Consider the following 12,874-nt stretch of genomic DNA (forward strand, 5'->3'; position numbering starts at 1 on the left):
CGAAAAAGGGATACATGTCCTTTAGGGCCCAACAAGGTCGCAGGATTTTTGTCCTCTTCGAGGATTCTTATAATGGCTTCAAGTCCACCTTTTTTAAGGTTAGGCCCATTGAAGGTCATCAACTCTTCTGGTTAACCCTTGAGGGGGATAGACGGATCCCGATGTACTGGAGTTTTGGAGCGGGATCCGATTACTTGATTAAGATTTCTTATGATGAACTGAGTCTAGAGGATCGTAATATCGCTGACATCTTGTCGGCAATTTTTGGTGAGAGAAACCTTAACCCCCGTATAGTTATGGGGGATCGGGAGGCCGATCAGTCTTATGTTGGTGAGTTTTTTACTTTTTATTTCTTATGCCTTCGTTTTCCTATTGCTTATACCTTTTCCTTTGCTTCTTTCAGTTTCTATGACTGGTAGGAAGAAAACTTTGGCCGACTTGATGAGCCTTATTCAAGGGAGTGAGGAAGGTGGTGAGGACTCGTCAGTTACCCCTTCGGCGAGCTAGGACCATGAGGTTGTCAGGGATGGCAGTGGTCTGGCCGTCGTGGTTGACCAAGGTCAGCCTGCTAAGTTGAAACCTTTGTTCCGAACCCCCCGGGGAAGGCGAGTGTGGAGGCAGAGGAGATTCTTAATGATGATTTGGGGTTTGGTGATGACTTGCAAGCCGCTGACAATTCAAAGAAGAGGAAACGGGACTCTGGGAAGGCGCTTTCGATCATGGAGAAAAACTTCGATGCTGGGGGTTTTATTGAATCTCAGCTGCTCCCTGGCACGGAAGAGTTCTTCCACAAAGCTGACCTTTCTGGGCAAGCGAGGTGGATTTATCATAGCCTTCTCCGAGTAAATGCCATTGCCAAGAAGGTGGAGCCTGTCTTGGGGAATTATCACGCTATGGAGGTGAAGCTTCGGGATTCCCAGAAAGATTTGACGGACTCGAGATCTCGAGAGGAGTCTTTGAAGAAGAAGTTATCTGAGTTGGAAGGGAAGTCCAAAGAGTACGATGAGGAAGTGAGTAGCTTGATGGAGCGGGATATTGCTTTGATGAAGGATCTGAACACTTCTCGCGGTGAGACTGTCGAGGCTAAGAAAAGGGTGTAGGAGCTGGAGGAAAAACTTAAGTTGGCGGAGAGCTCGGTGGAGGCTGCCCGCAAGGAGATGATTGTTTTGAAGAAGAAGAATAAGGAGATTGCACAGGGGTCTCGGGAGGCCGTGAAGCTGACCGAATAGGGGATTAAGCTTCAGGTGGCTGTGCTTGCTCCCGACCTTGATCTTACTCAGGTGGGTGCCCTCAAGACTGTTGAGGGCGGGAAGATCGTCGATCTCTTAAAGCCTTGAGGTGGTGGTTTCTCCTGTTTCTTACTTTGTAGTTTATGTTTTTGGTGTCTGTGCCTGTATAGGCGCCTTTGCTTGTAATGAACATTTTTCTTTTTATGAATGGTTTTGTTAACGCTTTATCGCTTGCTCGGACCGTCGCGGCCTTGTTTTTGTTTGTTGTTTTCGTTTATCCGGGCCGTCATGGCTTTTCTCTTGCCTATTTTTCCTATGTATATATTTTGCCATGTTGGTTCTTAAACTTGGGTCCCTTTGGTTGTCGGGGTGATCAGTCCCGAGCTTCCGTTAGGTCGACTGTTCGTTTATTGTCATTATGATGCTTCAAAAATCTTGAAAAAACAAAGTTCATTGTGTATATTCATGCGAAACTTTAAAACATAATAAGGATGCAAAATGTACATATGCGTAAAATGGCAAAGAAACTTAGAGGGGTTGAGGCGGATATGGTCGTGTTGTCGGATTGCTCCGTTACTTCCCTTACGAGTAGAACCTTTTTAGGTTTGCCATGTTCCATGTTCTTAGGACCTCCTTTCCGTTTAGTTTTTCTAGCTTGTATGCGCCTTTGCCGAGTTCTTCCTTTACCCTGTAGGGTCCTTCCCAATTTGCAGCCAATTTGCCTTCTCCTGGGGTCGGTGGCCCTATGTCGTTTCGTAGTAAGACCAGGTCACCTTCCCCGAGGTTCCTTTTCATGATTCTGTCGTTGTATCTTAGGGTTATCCTTTGCTTGATTGCTGCCTCTGTTAGGTGCGCCATTTTCCTTGTTTCATTGATTAGGTCTTTCTCAACTGCTTCACTTCCTCCTCCTAAAAGTAGCCTCGGACTTGGCCCCCCTATCTCGACTGGGATGACTGCGTCGACCCCGTATGTGAGTCGGAAGGGGGTTTCGCTAGTAGATGACTGGGGGGAGGTTTTGTAGGACCATAAGATTGATGCTAACTGGTCTGTCCATGAGCCTTTTTTTCCTTCGAGTTGTTTCTTCATCACCTTTAAGATGACTTTGTTGGCTGCTTCCACTTGCCCGTTGATTTGAGGGTGTTCGACGGAGGAGAACTTTTGCTTAATTCCTAGTCCTGAGAGAAACTCCTTGAACTTTTTGTCGGTGAACTGTGTTCTGTTATCCGATATGACGGACTCCGGAATCCCGAACCTTGTGATAACTTACCTCCAGAAAAATTTTTGACAATTCGCTACAGATATGCTGGCTAGTGTCTCTGCTTCTACCCGTTTGGTGTAATAATCTATGGCCACTATTAGGTACTTCACTTGCCATGGCCTTGGTGGGAATGGCCCTAAGAGGTCGACTCCCCATTGGGCGAAAGGTCGGGGAGCCATCATTAGACTGAGTTCCTCAGGAGGTGCTTTGTGGAAGTTGGCATTTTCTTGACATTTTTTGCATTTTTTCACGAACTCTTGGGCGTCCGATATCATTGTGGGCCAGTAGTATCCTGTCTGGATGATCTTTCTTGCTAAGGATCTCCCCCCGATGTGGTGGCCACAGCATCCTTCGTGGACTTCTCTTAAGACATAGTCCGTCTGGTCAGGGTGCAGGCATTTGAGTAAAGGCTAGTGAAGTCCTTGTTTGTACAACTGGCCTTGTATGATTGTATATTTGGGGACTTTCCTCTTAATAGTTTGTGCTTCCTTCTCATCTTGGGTGTTTCCTCATGCTCCAAATATCGGGAGATGGGGTCTATCCATGAGGGTGGGTTTGGTGCCTGGGTTGTGCACATGACGATTGCAGGTTTCGTCGCCAGCCCTTGGATTAGGGATCTGTTCCCTATTCCGGGTTTGGTGCTCACAAGCTTGGAAAGGAGATCGGCTCGGGCGTTTCTCTCTCTTAGGACGTGCTGGATTGTGACTTTTTCGAACCTTTTGCATAGTTCTCTCACCTTTTCTAAGTATTTTTGTAGTAGCGCGTCCCTGGCTTGGTAGTTATCGTTTACTTAGGAGGTGACGACTTAAGAGTCGCTGCTGACTTCAACTTTTAATGCTCCGACTTCTTTGGCTAGTATCAATCCTCCTATCAGTTCTTCGTATTCGGCCTGGTTATTGGAGACCGGAAACTCAAACTTGATGGATTGCTTGTAGACTATCCCTACCGAGTTTTCAAGGATAATTTCGGTGCCTCCGAACGTTTGGTTAGATGCTCCGTCAATGTGGAGCTTCCACCGTGCGTCCGGTGTGTTAGGAGTTTCCCCTGTGACTTCTACAAGAAAGTCTTCCATAGCTTGGGCTTTGATTGCTTGTCTTGACTCGTATCGCAGGTCGTATTGGGATAGCTCTATTGCCCACGTCATCATTCTCCCTACCAGGTTGGGTTTTTGGAGAACTTGTTGGATGGCTTGGTCAGTTCTCAAAATGACTGTGTGCCCTTGGAAGTATTGTTTTAGCCTTCTGGATGAGATTAGTAGGGCATAGGCTAACTTTTCCAACTTGGTGTACCTCATCTTTGCCCCTCAAAATATTTTGCTGATGAAGTATATTGGCCGCTGGGTCTTGTCCTCCTCCCGTACTAGGACTGCCGCCATTACTTGCGTTGTCACGGCCAGGTACAGGTATCGAGGTTCACCCTATCTGGGTTTGCTAAGTACAGGAGGTTCTGAGAGTATCCTCTTGAATGGCCGAACGCTTCTTCACATTCCAATGTCCATTTGAAGGTGATTCATTTCTTTATTAAATTGAAAAATGGGATGGCCCTTTCAGCTGAGGCCTCGAGGAACCGAGATAGTGCCGTGAGTTTCCCGGTGAGTCGCTGCACATCTTTGATGCATCCTGGGCTTGCTATTTTGAGGACGGCTTCGCACTTGTCTGAGTTGGTTTCTACCCCTCTCTGTGTGATCATGAACCCCAGGAATTTACCTGCTTCCATGGCAAATGCGCATTTAAGCGGATTAAGTCTCATGTTGAATTTTCTTAGTGCTTTGAAGACAGCCTAGAGATCGTCCATTAACTTGCTCGGCTTTGCGGTTTTTACCAGGATGTCATCAATATACACCTCTACCGTTTTGCCGATGAGGTCATGAAAGACTTTGCTCATTAGCCTTTGGTAGGTGGCTCCTGTGTTCTTCAGTCCGAAGGGCATCACCTTGTAGTAATAGGTGCCCCCGGGTGTTATGAATGCTGTTTTGTCTTCGTCAGGTCGGTGCATCAGGATTTGGTTGTTGCTGGAATAGGCATCCATGAAATTGAGAAAACGATACCCCACTGCCGAGTCAACTAGGGTGTCAATGTTTGGGAGGGGAAAGGAGTCTTTAGGACATGCTTTGTTCAGGTCGGAGTAGTCGACGCACATCCTCCATTTTCCAGTGGCCTTGTTGACTTGGACGACATTGGACAGCCACGTTGAGTACTCGAGTTCCTTGATGAACCCTGCTTCAAGTAGTCCTGCTATTTGTTTGGCGACTTCTTCTGCTCTTTCTTGCGACATCTTCCTTCACCGCTGGGCTACCGGTTTGGCTCGGGTTTTATGTCCAACCGGTGAGACATGACCTCGGGATCTAATCTCGGCATGTCTGATAGAGTCCATGCGAAGAGGTCGCTGTTTGCCCTTACGATCTCTATGAGGGGCCCTTGAGTTCATGGGGTAGGTTCCTGTTTATGAAAGTGAATTGATCTGCCAACTTCCCTATTTGGAACTTTTCCATGTCCCCTTCTGGTTCAGGTCTTGGTTTGTCCTCCACCCTGACATCCAGCTCTGCCAGGAATATGCCAGCTGCCTTCTTAGATTCTTTTTTTAAGGAGAGACTGGCGCTGTCGTAGGCGACTGCCGTCTCTAGGTCTCCCCTTATGGAACTGACTGTTCCTTTGTCCGTTATGAACTTCATTATTAGGAACTTGGTGCATATCACAGCTGAGAATTCATTGATAGTTTTTCTCCCTATGATGATGTTATAAGCGGTGGAGTCTCTAAGGACTACGAAGTTTGCCATAACTGATTTCTTGGTGTCACCAGTTCCCAGGCTGATTGGGAGAGAGATCGTCTCGTCAGGTTTGATATAGTTGTCACCTAGTCCCATGACCCCGTGTTGGTAGTTTTTGAGGTCGGATTCCTTGAGTCCCATGGCGTCGAAGACATTTCTAAATAGGATATTAGAGTCTGCTCCTGTGTCAACGAGGATGCACCTAACCAGCCCTGTCCCGACCATGGCTGTAACTACCAGGTCATTGAACCATTTATCTTCTGGGCAAAGGATATTGTGGGGTGCCTTTTGCAGGTGGCAAGGCCATCTGTCGATATGGAGAGCACCCGGGTGTCTCTTCTTGCTGCCGACTTGGATTTGGGGGGGCTGTCCCATCCAACTACGATGTTGACCACAAAAGTTGGGGGGTTAGTGGCATCCCCTGGGGGTTCTTGCCTTGGCTTGACAGTTCAGCTCCGATCTTCCTCGGAGCGCTCTCTTTCCCACCTCCTCGGCTCTCTGATGAGCCAGGAGAATTCACTCAGTTTTTCTTCTCTGATGGCTTGTTCCAAGGCATCTCTGAGGTCGAAGCAGTCTTGTGTTTTGTGACCAAACCCCTTGTGGTAGTCAAAATAAAAGTTTTTGTTGCCTCCCATTCTCTCTTTCAGGGGTCTGGGTTTGGATAGGATTCATTTGTCTGCAATTTGTTGGTAGACTTCTATTATGGGCGCCGTAAGTGGCGTGTAGTTTGTGAACCTTCCTACTCATGGAGGTTCCTTGTGCTATTTGGCTGAAGTTCCGTCCTGGGGGGCTCCTTATATCTGTCGACCTGAGGGGTTTGCCGAGGTGGTGGGTTAGGGGGCGGTCGTTTGTTGGCTGCTATGACCTGACTTACTTCCTCATCATTGATGTATTTCTTGGCGACGCTCTGGATTTCCTGCATGGTCCACACAGGCTTGGTCGTGAGGTGTTTCCTGAAATCCTCATTTAGCAAGCCGTTTGTCAGGCAGAGGCTGGCGACCGAGTCCGTGAGACCGTCAATTTCCAAGCATTCGTCATTGAACCTGTCTAAGAACTTTCTGGTTGGTTCCCCGGGTTTCTGGGTGACTCCTAACAAGTTGATCGGGTGTTTGGTCTTAGCTATGCGTGTTGTGAACTGGGCTAGGAAGCTTTGGGAGATATCTGCAAAAGCCGTGATGGACTCTTGCGGGAGGGCATTAAACCACCAGATCACTGGGCCGGCTAGCGTTACAGGGAATGCCCGGCATCTCACTGCGTCCCCTACCCCTTCTAAATTCATTCTTGCTTCAAAGGCGGTGAGGTGTTCCTGAGGGTCTTTGGTCCCGTCATACCTCATGTCCGTTGGCTTATCGAAGTTCTTCGGAAGCCGGACCTTGAGGAATGAGGGATGGAAAGGGGGTGTATCCCATGATGATAGGCTCTTGCCGTCTCTTGGCTTTCCCCTTCTGGGATTCCCCCCAGCCTTCGGACTTGTCCTGGTGGGGTCGGGAGGTCGCCTGCGTGTATGTCTTATCACGCTTCATTGGACTCCCTCGCGTGCGAGATCGGTTGGCTTCGCCATGGGAGCGACTGGCGTCTTTGTGGGGTTGGCTTCTCGCTGCTAGCTCTCGCTCTAAGTTTTGTACTCTGTGCCTGAGTTCTTGCATAATCTTGGCGATATCGGCTCTTGTTCCTTTGAAAGGACGCATTTCGGGGGTCTTGGTGTAAATTTGTTGGTTGGGCTAAACGGAGGAACGGGGGCATTCGGCGGTGCAGGCCATCGAACTTGCCCGGCTCAGGTGAGCCCCGCCACCTTTGTGAAGCTCCTTCAACGTGGGGAGTCGCTCCATATCTACAAGGTCCCTACAGACGGCGCCAATATTCGTCACCTGGAGACTTCGGGTCCTGGGTAGGTCGGGTGCTTAGACACGGGGGAACGGATGAGACCCTGGATTGAAGTGGAGCGAGGATTCGGATGTCGATGACGTCAGAGGAAGCGTATGTAGCGGGGAGGGGGCGGCCACCTACAAGGACACTCCGATGAGCAAGTCAGTGTTCGTACGAGTTGGTAGCCAAATTAAGTAAAATGATGTGTACCTTGGGGAGTGCTGACCTCTCCCCTTATATACCGTGCTGGGTGGGCCTAAAGGTGACCTGGCCTACTGTCCAGGATTCTTTGTGCTATTCCTACTCACGTGGGGAAGCGTTGGCAGTCCTAACCGTCGGGTCCGGTTCTGATGACTCCGTCCCGACCGTTTTAGCTAGTTGGGGGTTTGGTCCGCACAGGAAGTGTGGCCGTACGCCGCCCGGGTCGGGTATCCGAGAGCTGACCTGTCGGGTTCCCTTATTAATGGTTTAGGTTTGGGTCGGAGGTGCTTCTCCGACCCGGCGAGTAGGTGGATTGGGCCTAGAGCGGTCCGTAAAATTTTGCTTTGGGAACAATATTTATAATTATGTTTTGGATAAAAACTTGGTCTATAATTATATTTATTTTTTTATGCCTTTATATATATTATTTAATAGTTAAAAATAAAAAAGAGGTTATTTTGCGGGCTTAGCCCGCCGGCCCACTAGCCCGCCGTTAGACGAGGCGGGCTAGAATTCTAGAACCGCCTTATTAGACGGAGCGGAACAAGTCAGTCCGCCAGGCGGGCTTTCCCGCTTGCCACCATCTACATGTCCTCACATGGTATAAATAATAAATATAAATAATTAATGTATAGAGTATGCAATAATTTTGTATAACAAATTCAAAATCTTATGGAAACGTCAACACTAATGATCACTGCACTTATTGAACCATAAATTAAAAGTATTAACTAATGAGAATCTACAAATTGCTTTTGAAATGACTAAATATATTATTATCCAAAAGAGAATTACACTTAATAAACATACTCATCATTGCATGGTACTAATGTTGGTAGGTTAAGGAAATTAAAATACTTTAATATAAGATGAAAGAAATGAAATTACCCTTTTGCCCAGATCCTTGGCATTTTCCACACCCGCTCTAAAAACTCTGCATGTGTGACTCCTGTAAGTTTATATATGCATTTCAAGACACATGCATATTTCATCTATATTCACAAGATAGACTTGAAGATTCCCATGCATATAACATTTTTCAATAAAAACCAAATAAACGTTTTGTTTTCTTTCCCAATTCACCCACTAATTCACCTTTACCACTTCTAACATTCTCTTATTTATATGTCCACTTAATGTCATAATAGGGAATGGTTCTTTTTAGGGGTAAAGAATGAGATATGTTGTTTTCATTCTCATATTTAATTAATTTTCAGTATTTCACATCCATTTCCAAGGTCATTAGCATTTAAATTTAAATTAACAATATGAAGTATTTGACAATTTATTGGCATTGATGTATTAAATGAATTTTTTTCTATTTTTTACTAAACTAAAAAGAATCTTTATTTTTAATTTTTTTTTAATAACTTGTTGGTATTATTTTTATGTATTTTATTTTGTTCAGTCAATCATATATTAAATGCCACTCAGTAAACTTGTCTAAAATTATCTATAGGCCCTAGAGATTGAGTTATTGATATAAGATGGATTTAAGAAAAAAAAGCTTCCAATTATAATCCAGAAATTATTAGAATATATACTTTATGAAAAAACTTATAGTTACTATTTTATATGATTTATTGGAAGCCACGGTTTAATTTTTGGTTTTTATACTGAAAAAATTTAAATAATATTTATGTTATGCAAGAATATATATTATAACTATTTGAGAAAAAAAAAACATTTTGGGATTACTAAAGAATGAAATAATAAAGCAATTGAACGAATAAAAAAAGGTGATATCAATAAAAAAATTAACTCATCACCTGTAATAATTATCCATCCTATAGTTTAAAATTAACAGATTTTTTTAATAACTTGTAAGTTGAGTAAAATAATCCAAAAAAATTTTCAAATACTTTTTTCTATTTCTAGTTTTTATAATATTTTTATTTCTTTTTTTTATTTTAAAATAAAATATTTATTCAATTTTATTTTGACATATTTAATAACTTAAATAAAAAATTAAAAAATATATTAATAAAATAATAAAAATTATAATAAAAAAATTTTATTGTTTAACTTAATTCATGATATCTATATAATATCTTATTTATATATTTATTTTTATATGATGTTAAAAACATTTTACATATACATTACATATATATAACATATTCACAAAATTATTTTAGCCTTTTTTTGTTACTTTTAAAGTTTAACATACAATGGTACGTGATGATTGCAAAATAATATAAATATTCTAATATTGTATATATTATTTAATTTTTAAATGAAATATATATAAAATATCATAAATAAAATTAAAATAAAAATAACGTTAGATATATTTTTTAAATTTTTCAAAAATTCAGAGATAAAAAATTATATTTTTTACCCAATATAATAATATGTTTCTCATGAAATAATTAAACACTAAAAAAATGCATTTATAATATCGAGAATTTAAAGGATGAATTTTGACTCTTTTAATATTCTTACCAATTTAAGAAAGATTGCCCATTTGAGGATTTCTTTTTTTTAATGAAAAGTAATGCTGGATGATAAAAAATAAATAGTATAATTAATTTTTTGAAAAAATGTATATATTGTATATGATGTTTTTATCTTTTAATATAAATTTTTTTTACAACTTTTATTTTAACATTATTTTATTAATTTCATGCTAATGGAAGAGTAAGTAGAGTGAGTACATGTAGCTTTTACTATTTATCTGACTTTTTAACATAAAAAATTAAAAAAAACTAATTAAAACCTCTCATCAAAGACAAATAATTAATTATATGTTTTTAAATTATAAAATTTTAATTGTATTCTTAATGTTCACAATATAAAAATGGTAACACTAAGAATACAAATTGATGATTTTATTGTATATTTGTATTATTTGTTATCTGATTCAATTGAGTTTGCATTACAGTAATTTGATTAAAAAATAAGCAATATTCTGTAAATTACAGTTACTGCATTAAGTGAATTTTGGTTGTTACGATTAGGTTCTGTCATTGATATTCCAAATCAGTGTTAGATGTGCACAATTCATCAGACACTGAAATCTCTGGATTGTAGTGAGATATAGCAACAAGCCAACAAAACATTCTTCTCTGTCAACTCTTTTGTTGAACCTACGTTTTATCAGAGTCAACGCTCACCGCACCATGATAAACGGTGCAGTGTTTGCAGCAAAGACGTGTAAAATGTTGTAATATTATTGATTAGTTTGGTTAACTGGTTTCCTTACGAGTCAGTTAACATTATTGGTTGACAGCATAATAATAACCAAACTGGTTTCCTTACAAGTCAGATAATATTATTGGTTGACAGCATAATAATTTATGCCCTACAAATTTTACACCGAAAATACTTCAATAGTCATGTATACCACGAGTCAGATAATATTATTGGTTGACAGCATAATAATTTATGCCCTACAAATTTTGCACCGAAAATACTTCAATAGTCATGTATACCATTCTATGAATAGATTTAGAGTGTATTTGACAAAAACGTTGAGGATAAAAGAAGCGCGTTTGAGTTTGAAAGTTTCATTTTTATATTTGATAATTTTTATCTTTCTGAACGCACCAGAAATAATTCTGCCTTTGATTTAGAAAAAGTTAAATTTGTAACTTTTGCGTTTCACTTTATAGTTACTAATTATCTTTGAAAAATTAGGTGAAAATTTTATTTTTTTTGTCAACCATACCCTTTATTTTCTTCTATACAAAGGATATTAGTAAATATTATCTTCACAGTAATTCTCTGCAGTTCTTCCTACTTTTTCATAGTTTTTAGTTCCAATTTTTTTCATCAAAATTGTATTTGTTTCAATCGCTGGCAAATTGAATATTTTAATTTTTTTATTATTTTTAGTATTCATTTTCATATTTTAATTTTTATATTTTTTATTATATTTTTTATTTATATGATAAATATTTTTATATTATTTATGTAGTGTTCTGATTTCTCATGTTATATTTTTATGAGTTTTTTTATCATTTATCATACTATTTTTTATATGTATATTTTTTATGATTTTTTATGATTTTTTTTAGCTTTGTTCATATGATTTTTTATTTATTTATTGTATTTCTTTTATTCATACGACAAATGTTGTTAACTTTTTTATATGATATTTTTATTATTTTTTGTTCATATAAAATTTTTTTCTATCATTTACTGGATTGTATTTATGCTGTGTATGAATTTTTTTATTTTTTTATTTGATTTTATTCCTATGAATTTTATTTATTTTTTTTGTTCATACGATATATTGTTGGTTTTATGAATTTTTTATTATTTCTTATCTATATAATTTTTTTTATTCTTTGATGTACTATATTTTTGTTTTGCATTAATTTTTTTATTTTTTATTTTGACTTTGTAAAATTTGTAATTGTAATTATTATATACTACGTTTATTAATAAAATTTTATATAATATAAATTATGATCCTATAAAAAAAGGACAAAATAAATAAAAAATTAATTATAAGTAATAATAGAGCCATAAATAATGAAAATTTATAGTCCAAAATAATATTAAATTAAAGAGTACTAACAGTACTAAAAAAATTATAGAATATTTTATTTTTGTTTGACATTATAAAATTTATAGTACTCTATTTCATATTTTTATTTTTTATTATTTTTATTTTATTTATATGATAAATATTTTTTATATTATTTTTGTTAGTGTTCTGATTTTACATGTATATAAAAAATTATTTAAATTGATGTCTCTTTTAGTAATTTTTCATCTAAAAGTGATTTTGAGTAGTATAATTCAATCAATATTTATTTTGTTATAATCAATTTTAATATAAAAATTATCAAATATAAATTATATTAACCCAAACTTACTTTTCATCAAAATCAATTTTACAAAATCAATTTTATAAAAGCTCCCATTTACAAACTATAATTCAAACACATACTTAATTTTAACATTAAATATTTCCATTAAATTCGTTCTCATTTTTCGTTTTGCTGTTAAATAAAAGCTTGACTATTAAAGGAAGAAATAATATAGACACACAAAAAAAAAAGAAATAATATTCACCTGGCTATGAAATATACTAATACTAATATAAAACTGATTTTGTTAAAGAAAATTTTTTCCAATTTTAATTTCTTCATTTATAAAGTTAAACTTAAAAATTGTTAAGGACCTAATTCAGAATAATCTCCCCACTTGGATATTCGAGGCCAGCTTCTTTCTAATGGTTTAAATCGATTCCTATAATTTTTAACTTGTATTTTAATTCAAATATTTTTCTATCTTAACCAAATAAGATAAGATTATCAAAAACTATATGAAAGGAGGCAAAGACTCTTTTATATACATTACTTCTTTTATACACTTTATACCTCTCAGATTTATTTTAATTTGGGGTCAAAATATCTTTATAAATACCACCCGTTTCAAGAAAATGATCCAACAGCGGTTTGGACTCGCAAATCCTTGATCCATCATAATTCATATAAAAAATTTCTAGTACAAAAATTATGCTTATAAAAAACAAATGCAAATATATTTTTTTGGTTATATTATATTATATTATATTATATTTTTATTGACAATAATGGG

General features: G+C 38.1%; 1 protein-coding gene across 1 annotated transcript; it reads right to left on the reverse strand.

Moving 5' to 3' along the window:
- Positions 1 to 5,993: 5,993 nt before the first annotated feature.
- LOC107476065 (uncharacterized) lies at positions 5,994 to 6,590 on the reverse strand. Its single transcript, XM_016095812.1, has one exon. It carries the CDS (start codon positions 6,588 to 6,590, stop codon positions 5,994 to 5,996), a length of 597 nt encoding a protein of 198 aa, XP_015951298.1.
- Between the last annotated feature and the right edge of the window lie 6,284 nt (positions 6,591 to 12,874).

Source organism: Arachis duranensis, chromosome 2 (genome assembly GCF_000817695.3).
Source record: "Arachis duranensis cultivar V14167 chromosome 2, aradu.V14167.gnm2.J7QH, whole genome shotgun sequence".
NCBI classification, from domain to species: Eukaryota; Viridiplantae; Streptophyta; class Magnoliopsida; order Fabales; family Fabaceae; genus Arachis; species Arachis duranensis.